The sequence below is a fragment of the Impatiens glandulifera genome, chromosome 1 (assembly GCF_907164915.1).
Source record: "Impatiens glandulifera chromosome 1, dImpGla2.1, whole genome shotgun sequence".
Lineage (NCBI taxonomy): Eukaryota > Viridiplantae > Streptophyta > Magnoliopsida > Ericales > Balsaminaceae > Impatiens > Impatiens glandulifera.
The window spans coordinates 140,880,486-140,898,019 of record NC_061862.1 but is presented as its reverse complement, the minus strand read 5'-3'; the positions used below and the strand labels follow the sequence as shown (position 1 = coordinate 140,898,019).

The 17,534-nt window shown below is 28.8% G+C and overlaps 1 protein-coding gene across 1 annotated transcript; it reads right to left on the bottom strand.

Annotated features, from left to right (window-relative positions):
- Positions 1-1,950: 1,950 nt before the first annotated feature.
- On the bottom strand, positions 1,951-10,080 carry LOC124919947 (zinc finger CCCH domain-containing protein ZFN-like). Its single transcript, XM_047460313.1, has 7 exons — positions 9,719-10,080; positions 8,379-8,536; positions 8,183-8,245; positions 7,305-7,424; positions 5,694-5,987; positions 3,463-3,801; positions 1,951-2,497 (listed from the first exon to the last, which is right to left on the bottom strand). The coding sequence occupies exons 1-7, from the start codon at positions 9,786-9,788 to the stop codon at positions 2,210-2,212; spliced, it is 1,332 nt and encodes a 443-aa protein (XP_047316269.1). The 5' UTR covers positions 9,789-10,080; the 3' UTR covers positions 1,951-2,209.
- Positions 10,081-17,534: the final 7,454 nt, after the last annotated feature.

Sequence of the window (17,534 nt, the reverse complement as noted above, 5' to 3'; positions counted from 1 at the left end):
TTTCCAAATAATATTGAATTGTTTTTTTTTTAACTGTTTTTTAGCCCTAAAAATCAACATCAAACGAGCTCATCAAGTAAAATCAACCTTAATACATTCTTATACCATTAAACAACAATTAGAGGTAAGCAAATGAATTCGTACTAAATTCAAATTAAATTTATCAAATTCGTAATAAACCATTTTATACCTTGAATATGATTTGAATAATCAAAACTAAAAATCTCTATATATTTGTAAATGACAATTTAAAATTATTCAATAATTTAAAATTAAATTATTCAAATCCAATCCGAGTTAATCTTAATTGAATTTAATACAAATTAAAATATTTAATCCAATTTATAATTTGAATTCGAAATAGGTTCGAAATAGCACGTAAAATGCCCGCCTTTCGTATTAAGAAAATTTAATTACTCAATTTATTTTATTATTTAATGTTTAATATGTTTAATTATAAAAAATAGTATTAAATTTTGAATGTTATAATTAATTTTGTTTATTTATAATTTAAATATAAAAAAATTAAATAAATAAAATAAAATCTTTATGACTAAACAATGCATAAATAAGTAAAAAAAAATATTATATTAAAATGAAATTTAATTTAAAAAAAAAAATTATTTATTTAGATAAATTGAATAATCATACTCCAATCAAATCCAAAATATCCATTCTTAACCCTACTAATATACTAATAATAGTTTTGCTTTTCTATGTATAATGCATGTTGAAAAAAAAAATACATGATAATACAATTCAGGATTTTTAGGAGTCAAAGGTTTGGAAGACAAATTTGGTTGGTGGAATACGATAGAAAGGGCAATGGGCAATGTTCATTCTATCTACTAAGGTGACCCAATGAAAATAGTTAATTTAAGAGACTAAAAAATTACAAATTTAGACCATGACGGTAGAATATCATACTAATTCTCCTCAATTAAATAAAAAAAATATAATGTCATTCTAAAAAAACTGTTTGACTACTTACTTGAGTTTATTATTTTTATCCTAAATATTTATACATATAAAACAATGTTTTCAAATAGTCACTCTATTTCTTCTTAATTTCTCCAAATCTTTCCCCTTTCTCTATTAAAATAATAAAACCCAAATTAGGATTCTTAGCATTGGATCATGATGTTTTGCAATTATAGATGAGGAAGGATGCCATTCTCGGACCTTATCATTCATGTTACACTGTAGTTTTATGACTAAGAAACTTTTTTTTTTGAGTTAAATTTGTCATAAGTACAAACTCACATATTATAAATAATTTTTCATACAGACCATGTTCCGAAAAACAAAATCTACATTTACTGTTTGCTAAAAAATAAAAATATTTTATATCACGATCCAAAAGAAATCTATATACTAAACAACGAGAAAAATTACACTAAAATTTGATAATTGTCTAAAAAATAATATCATATACCAAATAAAACAATAAAAATCGCGTTCATTTGAATCAAGATCTGAAAAAGAATTTGGATCGTCCAAAAATTTGTTTGCAATTATAACTTTTGACAATTTTCAAATGACATCGTGATTCTGACACAAATTTTTACAAAATACCACTTTCTAAATCGGCTCATATCCATTTTTGCACACTAACAAACAACATAGAAGATGTTTTGCAATTATTATTAAATTTGGTACTTACATAATAGAACCTCCCTGAAACTTTTGTCTTACAGCCTCAACAAAGTAAAGATCTGTGCACAAAGATTTTTGCAATATTAGAATGAGAACATATAAATTCCTAGATTTGAATCTAAAGAACAATTTCAATACTTGAGATGCATAATACCTGTAGAAAATTAGACTTCTCCTTTCATTTGGAGCTCTCAACTGCTTTCAATCCATTGCTTATAAGGTCCTGTAATGGAAACAAGTGAAGAAAAAAACTGGACTACTAGGAATTCTAAACACGTGTGCAAAGAAAAGAAGTAAATATTTATGGGGAGATATGATTATACGATAAACTTCAAATACAATTTCCGCAAATGCTACAAGCATTTGTAGATTTATACAATGCAGGAACAGTTGTCAGAGGTCAAGCTTGTCAACTGAATGAAGTTTCAGAAGAATTATAATTCTGACTTCAACATGAAACCTGTACATTTCCATCATTTGGAAATGAATTTTTACAGACAACAACTCGGGTTCATTATGAACCGCCCTTTTTTTTTGTGGGTGAGAATATTCATCATCCTTCTGTGTCGATATCATCGTCACCAGAATGTATCTGCCTTGATTCCGATAGTGAATATCGACGTTGCTTCACTGAGCCTACTTCGACAAGTCCTTCTGAAGACAAAACTAAAGTAGCAGGTCCAGAGGGTGAACCCAACATATGACGAACAACAGGTATGTTGGAAGAAGATGATGCAGAAGATGTATTATAAGTAAAACCTCCCATTGGATGATCAAACTTGCAATTTGGGCCAAACTTGCAGATTCCATAGCGAGAATAAAAGATGCACAATGGTTCTCCCTGTTAGATAAGGACATCACAGTCAATCTCCTCTTTCAATAAAATCATATATTCACTCATTAATTTCACGATGCTAACAAATGTATATATTCTCCTACTTCCACCATTCATTCTAAGTAAAGAAAAGATATGAAGTAACAACACTGAAATCGTAAAAGGAGATGATCATGATTCAAATATCGACATCATCAAAAGTTCGCTCAAGGTATTAAATTACCAACACTAGAACTAAATAAACTTTAAGGAATCTAACAAACAAAATGAACAGTTATTTTTTATGGCATATATGTGTAACTTCTTCTCCAATAGAAGTTACAAAGTACAAAATAGTTACGGAACACAAGTAGATAGTCCAACTCTGGTATACAATCCAGCAAGAAAATTAAAGAAATTCCTATCAAATTAAAGCAGAAAATATGCGTTTAAAAGAAACTAAGACAAGACATGCATAATCTAAGGGTGCTAAGAATGAAAATTAAGTGTAATACTGAATTGTAAGTACCGAATGAATTATGCCTCTGAAAAATAAATGTTGAATAAACCAAGTGAAAATATCTAAATGTTAACCAATGGGTATATATGTTGATTTGATAAAATGTGGAACTAATGTCGGGGAACTCATCAACATATTATACACTTATAATGACGTAATTAGATAAACTTGCAGGGTAGATGTTTTTTGGAAGCTAAATTAACAAGCTAATTCATTCATGGTTACCAAATTAAGCCAAAATTTTCAGCTTAATTTGAGTTGAATATAAATAATGAAGTGATTTTAAATAATATTTATCAAATGAAGTTAATTCAAATAAGTACTTAGTTATTTAGATTAAGTTATAAGTTGTGTTATCAAAAGAAAGAGTTAAGATGCCTTGGACAACAAATCAAAAGAACACTGGAAAATATCAAGGAGAAAGCACAAGGTGTGGAAGAGAGAAACATGGAAAGCATAATAAAGAACTCACTGGACGCAAAGGAAGGCCATACGAACTCAACAGACAATCTGGTGTTGGAATTAATCTTTCACTGGGATGATGAAATCTGCAAACTGCACCAAATTTGCAATCTCCAGTCTTCATATAAAATTGGCATTCAGGCTGGCCTGGTCTCTCAGGGAAAACATTATCCCTTTGCAATGCATAATAACCCAAAGGGACAGAAGAACCAGCACGAAATGAAGAAAGTGTTCCTTGAGATCCTGCAGAAACCATCTCACCCTGATGATGCGAAGCTCCCAAAATTTGACTGTTTCCTCCTGCAGCATGTGTCTGGCTTTCTGAAGATGAAACTGACCCCATTTGACCCTGATATACAGAAATCCTTATAAAAGCCTTGGAAGAAATCCTATTGTCAAAAATCCTCTAGAATAGCTATGTAAAATCCAGAAAAGAAAAGATGCCTTTTTTTTTATTATTAATATTTTTTAAAAGAGGATCAACTTTTAAAAAAGATTATGGTGCAATCATGTTACAGGTAAAGGACAAATAATTGAGAAAGACAATAACAAAAATAAGCATTAGATTCCTATCAAATCAAAATAGTCACGTCCTATGCAAATTCCTCCTTTTTTGATCAAAGCGAACACATGGAGAAAGAATTCCTTGATTCTTTCTTTCCTCACCCGATTTCTCTGAATGTCATCCTGTTGCACTCTTTCTTATCCTCAGTGGGAAAATCCAAATAATTAACTAGACCAGCTTTGTAGAACTTCTCAAAATAAAATACACTTATTTGATCAACCTACTTTGAGTTTCTAAGTTCCATATACTCAGGGGAGGGGAGGGGCAGATCTATGCAAGGGCTGTACTGGGCTTAAGTCTAGCAAAAAACAAAATACATTACCTATTACACCTTTACATATCCAAATCTTTTAAAAATTTATGATAGACTAGTAGTCTAGTGATTTCTAAGGTAAACGGTGTATATTTTGCCCTAGGTTTGATTCTCCCCAAGTGCATTATTTTTTTGGAAAATTTTCTTACATTAAGTTCAAGCCCCTAAATTATTTTCCTTACATTATGTTCGAGCCCCCCTAACTCTAATTTCTGGCTCCATCCCTACATATACTAATATAAAGCTAAGAAACATATCCCCTTTTCTAGCCTAGCGGCAACAAGAGGTGGATATACCCAGCCTCCTTGAGGTCCTGAGTTAGAAAATATGGCTTCTTTCGCCTTTCGACTCCGTCAAAAAAGCCTGTCGAGTCCGTCAAGCGGCAAGTTCTGCGCCTGGTTAAATGGTTAAGTGTGTTTACGGGCTATGTGCTTAACTCGCGAGGATTAGTCACACTCCATAGGAGAAGCGGAACCCAACGTTCTCAAAAAAAAAAGCTAAGGAACATAAACTTCGAAACAACATGCCTCCAGATTTCTACTTAAACCATATCAAATGGTAGAGAATGAAATAAAGTAGATTTATTACACAAGTAATTGTTTCACAACAGATAGAGAAACATGGCATACAGTTCTAGAATTTGAAACAAAAGATTTATGAGGCTCAACATTGAAGCTTGGTACCTCTCAAGGTCACAAAAAATGAAAAAGTTGTTTTCATTCTATCAGGTAACACGCCACATTTCTATCAGGTCAGTAAAAGCAGGATATAGTGCTTTGATTGGCTAGTAATATAAAAACAGTGAAATTTAACTTCCAAGGATAAAAGACTCAATGTTTATATAGGTGAGCATATGCCTAACTTAGAGTAAGCAACCAATCAACTTGATGTTCTAAATTTTTCTATTTTCAGTTAGAATTTGTAGAAATTATCAGTAAAGGACTTAAAATTCAAAGTCAAGTCTGTGTCTAGTTGATACCATTTCTATTTGAAAGACGCTTAAGTTATGCACATGAATAATGTCCTTAAGATTTACAGTTATTGAATGTAAAGAAACTCATGTTTTTTGTAATGAAAATTCCATTAATAAACATAGTCAGACGCGAAAGTCAAACCTTCTGTTAAAAAACTCATGTTAATCATACAAATGTATCCAATAGTGAGAATAAGAATGATGTTCAGAAACATAAAGTAAAAAAAGAAAAATCTTAGTTTTTTCCTTTAGGTTGGTAATATTAGGACCCTTGATCTCTAATTTGGGATTAAGTCTCTGACTACAAGAAGAAGTCTCTGGTTCGAAGAAGAAAGAAAAAAACTAACAAAGCCTGGTAGAATTAGGTAAAGATGATGAGAAATAGCTTACACTAAATGTATTCCATCCTGGGATTGATACCACACTCTGAGGTAGAATCATAGGACCATAGCTTGAAGGGCCTTGCCATCGGGTGCCCAGAAAAGAAGCTCTTGACAAGGGCCAGTTTGAGATTGCTCCAGGAAATGATTGCTGACCATGGGCAGTGGGAGACTGGACTTGAGGATAAATAGACGAACCACGTAAAGAGACCATCATATTAGACAGTTGCGGATGGTGAAATTTACAAGTGCTCCCAAACTTGCATTGACCAGTTCTTAAATAGTATGCACACTCTAGCTCATGCTGCAAAACAGCAACAACCATTTCCCCAATTAAATTTAGGAAACTTATTTAAAGCAATTTTCATTCAGCCATGGGAAAACATAATCTCAAACAAAGCAATGATATATACATGTCAAACATCAATCCCACTGAAGGAGGGTATACATAAATAAATCATTCTATTCCACATGAAGTTGAATTTGCATATCAAGTCTAGCTAAAGATGCAATCAAACATGTCTAAATTATACAAAAAACTCATTTGTCAACTTTATGGCACAGATAAGGCTAGGATCAAAGGTTAGACAATCTGACAGTGGAGATACAATGACAAGGATGATCCAGATTCATCTTTTAGAAATATTAGTGGTTAGATGTAGTTAGACAAAACTATTAAATAAGTTATTGAAGTTGATTAGTTATCAACTTTTGCCCCAAGTTGTTAGGTGGTTATTTGAGGCAACTTCTATACATTATAAACAGAGATTTTCTGATGATATTAGACGATATGGATATGAATTGAGTTCACGAATCTTCTTAGCCATGGAAGTTCTCCATGGTTCTCTCGCCTAAGGGATTAGGCCATTCCTTTTTCATCTGTTTCTTTGAATCTATCCAATTTCTATTACAAAAACACTACCTAAATCTGTGTAATCATACTACATTACTTAAACAATCCATACTTTCATAAAGATTGTAAAATAAGTACAATATCCTCCAAATTCATATTCTAAAATATATATTTCATAAAAAGAAGCCACATTCAGTGGAAATATATCTGGAAGGGGGTGAGATAAACTTCTTCTAAATATGGAAATAATATTCTTGTTGATCTTATAATTCGTCAAATTTTTCAAAGGCTCAAATCAATTGATAAATAGCTTCTTTGTTGTCCATGGTTCACCAACTCAATGTTGGGTTCAAGTTAGTTGAGATATGGATATTTTGCCCATAGTTTTACCAAATTATCATTGGGCCAACATATAAGTTTGATAATACTCATATTGTAGTATTGGTGTAACATGTCTGTAGTACTCATACCTCAAAATGAATGTTATCATAGTCAATGTCCAGCACTAGTCAAATTCCTCATATGAGGAAAACTAAGTTTACTGGTGGATGGGGACAACAGAGGAAATTATAACCTATAGGCATAATTTTAATATCATTAGAGGATTCAAGAGTAAATGAGGATTTACTATCTAAATTACTGCCAGTCAATAATCCATTGCAATATCCACTACCAAAAGTAGAAAAAAAAATAAAGCATATAAACTGAAATACTTGTGTTTGGTTGTGAAAATTAGAGATAAATATATTGGCAAATTGGAATTCAAACCGGACGATGCGGATAGCCTAAAACATTCAGAGGAACTTTTCCAGCAATCCCGGCCTTGTCTCTGGGATGATGAAACTTGCATGTGGCTCCAAACTTACATGTTCCTGTCTTCAGGTAGTACTAAAAAAAAGTAAATAGAAGATTTAGTAGCAGTTAGGAGGAGAGATTCACAAAAACAGGCGAGCTCCTATTTTTGAGCAAAGAAGATATATTAAGAGTGCATCATAATACAACTACATGAAGCTAAGATGATTTCTAAACTTTTTATTTCGTTTTTCATAACCAAGGTGTTCGGGCCAGCTTGCGCCACATTTTTATTTCGTTTTTTATGACAAAGGTGTTCATTTTTTATTTCATTCTTTTTTATGATTCCCAAGGCATGATTGTTTTTTTACAAGATTAAGTAAAGTTTCATCTGCTGTATATGGTCAGCACTCAGCAGTAACTAATGGGAGTAAAAAACACACCAAAAAAACAGATGAAATAACTTCTGTCACCATCTGCCAAAGCAAAGACAGACCTTTGTATGCATACCAATTGAATAACTTGGGCCTTATTTGATGTGGGTTATTTGGGATTATTTCCAAAAAACTTAATTTCTCATCAATTTTCTAATCATCAATCACGTCATTCAAATCATCAACCAAAATACCTCCTATTTAAAATAATAAGAATTTATTCATTATATATTTATATCCCTAATGTCTTTTTGCACATACAACCCTAAAAAACCTGGTTTTTCATATCTAGGTTATTAGAAAATAACCACCTGGTTATTCAAATAACCCCAATCAAACAACGCCTTGGTTTACTAAGCATGTCAAACAGAAACATGCCCATGAATGTGGAAAATAAAGTCATTATGATTTAATACTGACCTGACACTCAGGCTGGCCTAATCTTTCTGGATATTCACCTTTCATGCTTGCAGTAGCTATGGCCTAGAATCAAATAAGGTCATGTCAGACCAACAAAACTCAATAAAGCAGAGACAAAATATATAATATAATGTATGCGGAAAATGGGATGAATGCACATTTGTTTGGTACAACTATCATCTTATTGCAGCATTACCAGTTTTCTATTAGGAGGATGGTTAAATCGACAAGTTGCCCCAAATCTGCATAAGCCTGTCCTGATGTAATATGCACAGTCTGGCTCTCCTTCACGAACAGGATAATGTACAGATTCCATTGCTTCACTTGATCTCAAATTCAATTGCCACATGGCACCTAATTACATCACCATCAGAAAGGTCAGTTCTTAGCATACCAATTGTAGGCATGAAATAATTAGTAGTAACAAGCAAATCATTATAGCATTGGTGGTTTTCTCTAGTTGACTTTTAAGAAACCAAGAGGTGCAAACTGCTGAAAAGATAGCTTTTGATTGTCTGATATAAGTTTGATTAATAAAAAAGACAATTGGTTGGTTGGTATCAGCATATATATAAATATATATCTATGAAGATCTGTCCAGGGAAATTCAATAAACATGACTGAAATATGTCTCCACAATTGATAAATGAGCATTTTGTCACCAAGTCGGTTGAAATTAAGAGCACCAAGGAAATAAAATTATGGAGAAACAGCATAGTGATGATTGAAATACAATTTTCAACCTCATTCAATCCCACCACTATCTTCAAGGCAAGAGAAAAGATAATAGGAGTAACTAAATGTTCAGGTTCATGATATACAAACTAATTGCGTTCTTAAAATATAAAAAAAAAATTAAAATCCTTAAGAGATATTTTTACCTCAACCCTTTCACCTCATTTTCATCACCCCAAAGTGAACACAATTTGATTTTTATCCTCTAAACTAACAAAATCAAATGCAATTCACCCCCTTCGTAACAAAAACTGCTGACGTAGAAGCCCACCTCCGAAAGCTATGTAATTTCTTACCATACTATTGTAACACATCATCTTCCACAAAGAGATAATGTTGAATATTCCATGACACTCAATGTAATAATGAAATATTGATCATTTCTCCGCCAGTGGTTCGAGTTACAAAAGATTGCATCAATTTTGTTTGTCTATGCAGGGAGGAAATAAAACAATGTCTACATTATAAGACTTGTAGTCTTTACATTTCTTTAAATTATTATCCCAAACAGAGACATGATAAGTTTGAATGATTTACCCATTTTCTAAAGTGGGCATTTGAACAAGTTTAAGTATAAGACTAAAAGACAAAGCTTTTTCCTTAGTTTCAGATATAGATGAATTCAAAGCAGACAATAAATAATTAGCAAAAACACACACCATGTCAAAGAAGTTAAAAATGTTTTCTTTTCTCAGTCTGTGTCAAATTAGCAAAGTAAGCATACTAAGTAATGAAAAACTAAATTAACCCACAAAGGAAAATTGCCCAAAAACAATCAATCCATCAAGAAATTGAAATAACCTTCATCTAGGGAGGTATGGTCCTCAGTGATAGAAGCCCGTGACATAGGAATACCGGCATCAAATTCCATGACCAGAAAATTGTTAAATTAACAGGTCAATATATCACACATCAACAAAACTCGCCGGAATACCCATCACAGAGCATTTCCTGTCCTCCTGTTCTTGATATCAAAATTTCAACCGATGATCAAGAGAAACAAAACAGAGATATAATTTGGTGAGATTTAGAGAAGGAATTGAAGAGAAGAGGGTAGAGAGAGAGAGAGAGCGTTCTCTCCCCTCCACAGACGAAGAGAAGAGGAATAAACACCAACCATCCACCACCAGAAACAGTCGTGCTCTTCTTTTTTTTCCCTTTCACTGCATTTTTAGAACAAAAAATACGATGATGATGAATTGAATCTATACGCGCGGAGTTATTAATATGTGTATATACTCTCCTTTTTAATATGACACGTGGATTATCATAGATTTTGACCACTTTCTTTATAGGTCAATGCTATATTCATTTTCTTAATCTAAGATGTACTACAACATTGTTTGGTACCAATATTAATATATATTTTTAATTACACTTTTTTTTTTTAAATATAAAAATAAATTATACATTTTAAGCCTAGTAATGCCAAATGAAGGTGAACTTGTAGTGATTGTTCTAGTTTGGTAGTTGGTTATTTAGAGTTTTATATTTTATTACTATTATTAAAAAGAGGAGTGATAGAGTAAGAGAATTTGGTGAGGGAATGACTTGGCATCACCTGTATTTTTATTGGTTAGAAATGTAAAAGTGGGAGGAAAGAGAAAAAATAGAGAAATTATTTGATTTTTTCAGTGAATAAGATTATGTCAAGTCATTCTCTCACCAAATTCCCTCACCAAATTATTTCTCTATTCAAAAGAGGAGTGATAGAGTAAGGGAATTTGGTGAGAGAATGACTTTGCATCACCTTCATTGGTTTGAAAATGTAAAAGTGGGAGGAAAGAGAAAAAAGAGAGAAATTATTTGAATTTTGCAGTGAATAAGATTATATTATTTTAATCGAATTATAATGTTAGTTCTCCTTAATTTAGTTATTTATAATTTTATATTAATTTTATTATTATTATTAAAAATCATATTATTTTAAACTGATCAAGTAACATAATGCTAAGAGTTATAATACTACTTCCCTTTAATTTAGTTATTTATAATTTTATATTAATTTTATTATTATTAAAAACCATGTTATTTTAAACTCAAGGTAACATAGTGCTAAGCTAATTATCATGTTAGTTCTTCATAATTTAAATAATTTTTTTTTTGTTATTTTAGTTCTTAATTAATTTAATTATAATAATATGTTTTATTTAAAAATTAATTTTATAAAAAAGATAAAAAAATATTTTAATATTTTAATTAATAAATTGAATAATTTAATAATTAAAAGAAAATAATGAAATGATTGAATTTTAGAAAAAAAAAATTAAAAGAAAAACAAATCAAACGAATTCTTATTCCAACATCTCTTTTTATAGGATAGTATAGTATAAAAAAAATTTAATTGATAATTTATAATATAAATAATTTAAAATTCAATTTACTTTTTTTTTAATTTATAATCAAGTATTATTTAATTTATTATTTTATAATTATATTATTTAATTTCCTAAAAAAAAATTAAAATATCGTTAATTTATTTTAAAAAAATTATTTTATCATTATATAATATTAATACCCTACAAATATTTTTACTAAAAAATTAGTCTCTTTAAAATTATAAATCCATCAATTGTTTTTAAATAATTTGAATTTAAAAATTCTTAGTTTAGTTATAAATAATATTGATAGTTATTTAAAAACTTCTATTTTATTAAAATATTGGTGACGATCATAATTTTATTAAATTCTTTTTTTGAATCATGAATTCCCAAATCAAATTATTTTATTAATCATTATTGATAATATATTGTGTTTTTTAACTTTATTTGATGTAAATATAATATTTTTTTTATAATGAATATTAATGATTCTTAATTATAATATGATTTTCTACTTTATTTTATATTGATTTTTTTATTGGTCTAAATTATTTTTAAATGTGATTCAGATTATTGTTATTTTTTTATTTGGTACAAAATTACATTTTTTTTTTATAAATGATGGGAATTTTTGGCATTATAATTTAAATTTTAAAAAAGAAATATCAAAACATATTATAATATGATTTTTTTTACTTTATTTATTTAGTATAGATTTCTTTTGATTGGTTATGATTATTTTTAATTATGATTTTTCCTTTTATTTAGTACAGTATTTTTTTAATCATTTCAATTTTCTATAATTATAATGATTGTAAACGTTTGCATTACAATAATTGATGTAATTGAAAATGACAAATGTAAATCATTACTAAATAAATTTACCAACTAAGAAACAAAATTAAGGTTTTGAGTTGAGTTAAGAAGAGTGATTTAAAGTTATTTAGGATTAAGATGATTAAAAGATAAATAAAAATGTTACTAATAATTGTAATATTGTGGTAACTTCTTGTTGAAAATAATAATAATAATAATAATAATAATTCATTGATAATGTATGATAATAAGTAAAGGATATTAAAAATTATATAATATTTTTTATTGTTTAAGAACCTCTTTTACCACTTAAATTATATTGAGTTATATATTTTGATCATTTTTATATGTTAAGAAAATGATTTGTTACATACTAAGAAAAATAGTGTCATGTTTAATTGTTTATATAAATTTTAGAGTTTACTTAAAAAGTTTGAGTTTAACTTTAATAAATTTATAAATACATATTTAATTAAAATTGTATTTTAAAATATTATATTTCATATACTACATTTAGATATTTAACACACAAATTTATTTTTAAGGACCTTAAATAAATATTATTAAATTTATTAATATATACATAATTAAATATATTTCATAACATTATTTCATATAAATCTATACAAAAATAAGATATTAAAAAAGTTATATTTAAATAATTTTTTTTATTCAAATCCAGATTCAACTTTAAATTTGGACATTTTATTTTAATAAATTAAATTTGTTATTATATATATAATTATAAAAAAATTTAAAATATTATTTAATCTAAATTAATATCTCAATGAAATATTAAAAAAATTAAAATTTATTTTTTATACAAAGTGGGTCTAGTTTCCAAATAGCTTGAAAGGTGTGTCTAATATTTTAAATTAAACCCTAAATTTTAATAATGACCTCATCATCATCTAATGTTCACAAACCTTGTGGGCTCCAAACTAATCAAGGAAAATCACTTTAAAAACCATTAATTGAAGTAGTTTTATCTTCACGAGATGTTTTGATCAGAGATTGAGTTCTGATGTGATACCAACAAGCTCATTAAATAATAATAACTCTAAAATCGTATATGTATTTAACATTTTAATTTAAATATGTTGATCTTATAATAAAAAAAACATTAATTGATTAAAATAGTTTGTATAATGTATTCATAAAAAAAAAGAGTTATTGAATCTCATTTTAAGTATAAAAAAATCATCCAATATTGAAAATAAATTATTACAAAATTATATAAAAATAAACTGAATATATTGCAAAGGTCGGCAACCTATCTCCATTATCACATATTAGATTATTTTTGTTATTTAAAAAGTTGTTGTTTCCCATCTTAGCAAGATCTTGTAAATTTATTATTAGATATATAATTTTTTAATTCGGTTGTACAATGTGTAATAATCAAATAAATTTGATTTTTTATATATATAAAATAATAATTCAAGTGGCAAAAATAGTTCGTAAGAGATTATAAATCACGAATTCAATTCCTACCAACCGACCAAATGTGGAGTGACAAATTAAATGTATGCGTAATTTAAAATATTAAAATCATAAAGAGATTAAATAAAACAAACACACAATCAATTAAATTTCAGTAACTTTTTTTCATATTAAAAGTTTCTCCAAATATTTCATTTAAATTTTGAGAAAGTCACCTTCCAAATAAAGTTTAATTACTTATTTTATAAAAATAATTTGTGGGAAGTTGATTAAAGATAGGACATGATAGAAACACATAACCATGCATGGATAATTAAGTACACACAAAAATAACAACATTGTTAATAGTTATAATGACATTGAAATCATTTAAACTTGGTTATCAACTAGTTGATTATTATCATGAGAATTATGAGGAAATGAAACCAAATTGGATATAGAATAAGGAACTTTCCCATGCTTTTGCTTATTTATGTGAAAAACAAGCCAAATTGAAGTCCTAAAGATTACCCATGTTTTGGCATGTCTTTACAACCAAGTGTCCATCAATCATTTTATGTGCATTTGACAATGGTAACTTCTGATTTTAGGGACTTCAATTATATCTCATTCTTCTTCATTAAGATTGAGAATTAAATGATTATGGAAATTAAATATTTAATATGATAAGTGAATAAATATAAAGTCCCATGTATGTTTAAGTATAATAAACTAAATGTTTTATGAAGTTGAATCGATTTAAGTTTTTTAACACTTTTCTTACTTAATAACTTAAGTGATTATATGTAGTTTACCATTAATCAACCAAAAAAAAAAAAGAATAATCAAATTAGATTCAGTAACAAGGATTAATTGTAACATAATTTGTTACTGAAAAAACAAACGTAAATAGTTACTAAATTGTTATTATAAAATTTGGGTTATTTTAATTGATATCTTAGTTTTTTTAAGAAATAAAAATAGAACAACGGATTGCCCACGAACACACTTAATCAGACGCCTAATTTGCCGCCTGACAGGCTCGAACCCAGGAACTTAGGGTTGATATCAACCTAAAATATGCCCTCAAATGTGACTCACATTATTATTATTATTATTATTATTATTTTTTATAAAATAATTAAGCTATGTTTGAATGATAGAACATTTGAGGGCACACCTTGTAAAACAACATATCTGGTCCTATGTACAAACTAGCAGAAACTATTCATAATTTTAAAAATATGAAAATCAAATTTTTAATTCATTTTTATTGCAAAGATTGTGAATAAATGATGAAAATTCATTAAAAAAATTATTAATTCAAATTCTCACGTATATTTATCATAAGTTATTCAAAAAACTAACTTAATAAACAACAAATTAAATAGTCGTTAAGCCAATAAAAAAAATTAAAGCATCATATCCAATAATGATCAATTAACACTTGAACTTCAAATATAATGTTCAATGGCAGAGATAAAAAATCGGAAAGCCACAGAAATTTGCATCATCTACATCCTTGACCCAAATTATATGTCATTACCAGATTCCTAACAATAATAAGTTTTTCAGTATTCAACATTTGCACAGTCCATGCCTCAAACCCCTACTTTCAAGGGACTAGGTTTATCATCAACAAGACAAACTACATACTAACAAACCATAATTTTTTGGGCTTTGCTTTTTTTCCTCTATTATAATATTCTCAAAACAATTGAATCAACTCATGGTAATCATGCTCGCCCTTCAACTTGTGGTCCACTTCTATGCATATAAATACTAATTAAATGAAATGATGTAAATAAGATGACACAATTTGAAGAAGAAATAACTTCAACATTTGGAACCAAAAACCATTTAGGGATAAAAAAAGATAATAAATAGAGAGAAGAGACGTTTATATTCCATCTCTAATTGGATAGACATAATATAATTGTCAAACTTGGCACATAAATCTGTAGAACAACGTAAAAATAAGATGACTAATGTTATGTAAACTGACAAATAAAAGAAGAAAAAACAAGAAACACACTCAAGAATTTGATAACAAAGTTCGGTCAAATATTGCATACGTTTCTGAACACTAAAGCTATCCATTAAAAAGGAAGAAGAGTAGGCATGACAAATTTCCGAGTTTCGAGAGACCCGACCCAGACCCGATCCGAACCGGGCCCGAAGTTGCCCCGAAAAAATTGGGTTCTTAAATTACCCGAAATATCGGTTCGGAACCGATGGGTACCCGGACCCGATTTTTAATTTTTTTTAGTTATTTAACTCATTTTAACTTATTAATATATTTTTAATTTTTATCTATGTTTTAAACTTAATTTGATATAATTTAGATTAAAAAAAATTAATTTATGTGTATTAAGCTTTAAAAAATTACTTAATAAAAAAATTATAAAATATTATATAAATAAAATAAAATAAACAATCATATATTATATAATATATAAATAGATAATATTTAAATATATATATATTAAAAAAATCAGAACCCAGGTTCAAGCCTAATTCTCTCTTTATTTTTATTGTATCTCTTCTTCCTTCTTTTTCAAGAACCGAACGCACATAATCTTTGTTATTTTTAATTATTGAATTTGTTCGGTACCCGGAACCGATCCAGAACCGACCCGGAACCGATTGGTTCCGACCCAAAATTACCCAAGACCGAAAATCAAATTAATTATTCGAATCAAATGGTTCGGTTCCTTCGGGTCCCTGACCCGATGGGGCAACATTGTCATGCTTAAAGAAGAGACACATATTAAGTTGTGAACTCTACACTTATACTAAACTCTAATTAAGTTAATTTATATAGAGTGGATTGAATTTGTATTTGTGTTTATGATTGAATCTGACAAAAACTTATTTATATTTTACTATCTTAATATTTATCATATAAATATATTATTCATAAAGGTTTTACACAAGAAGACATAATTCTATAAATATAAACAGTGCAAGGCAAAAATTCAGTATTCCTTCTTTTTCTTTATAATGAAATCAAGTGGTGACTGAAAGTTGATTTTGAATGGACCACTATATATTTGCGTCTTCTTGTATTTTTATAGATCGTTTCAAGAATGTCAGATTTGAGAATATTGGGTCCATCAAATCAAAGAGATGAGAATTTTTTTTTATAGACTAAGAAAACTTTCCCCACTCCCATCACCATCCAATGTGGAATTCTAATTGTGCAAAAAGTCAACAAATATCCACACTGGCCCAATATCTAACACAAATCTTTATCATTAAAAAATAGTTATTGAGTGCTTCAAATTTGGCGCTCTTCAGCACCGCACCGATTTAAATGCGCAAGATATTTACCAAATCTAAACAATTTTTACATTTGGATTTTGTCACCACCTTAGTCATCATATCTGTAGATTCTTTGTAGTATCTATTCTGTCTTATTTTCTCAATTCATTACTATATAAAGTAGAACTTATAACATCAAAATATACACTTTTCTTCACATTAATAACATTGTGTTGGGTCAAATTTTATTTAATTAACATTATTTTGATGATGTATGAGTAAAACTTAACTATGATTAAAAGAAACTAAACCGTCTAATTGTTTCTATGCAGGTGCATCGGTTTTGGCTAAGTTAGACGCAGTTTAAGAAAGCTAATTAGACGTGTTACGTAGTTAGACGTGTCAATCTAACAGATACGTAGTTAGACGTGCTAGTCTAACAAATACGTAGTTAGACGTGCCAATCTAACAGATACGTAGTTAGACGTGCTAGTCTAACAGATACGTAGTTAGACGTGCTAGTCTAACAGATACGTAGTTAGACGTGCCAGTCTAATAGATACGTAGTTAGACGTGCCAATCTAACAGATACATAGTTAGACGTATCAGTCTAACAAATACGTAGTTAGACGTGCTAGTCTAACAAATACGTAGTTAGACGTGCAAGTCTAACTCCTTCAGATTAGTCTAAAGTGATGTAAGGTTAGACGTTGTAGTCTAACTCCATTAGAAGTGGTAGTCTAATGGGATGCGTAGTTAGACGTTGCAGTCTAACTCCATTAGACGTGGTAGTC

Coding starts and splice junctions, on each gene's coding strand:
- LOC124919947 (XM_047460313.1), bottom strand. CDS start 9,788: ATGGAATTTGATGCCGGTATTCCTATGTCACGGGCTTCTATCACTGAG. Junction 7,425..8,182: donor TAGGCCAGCCTGAGTGTCAG/GTCAGTATTAAA, acceptor ACTTTTTTTTAG/TACTACCTGAAGACAGGAAC. Junction 2,498..3,462: donor ATGGCCTTCCTTTGCGTCCA/GTGAGTTCTTTA, acceptor CTTATCTAACAG/GGAGAACCATTGTGCATCTT.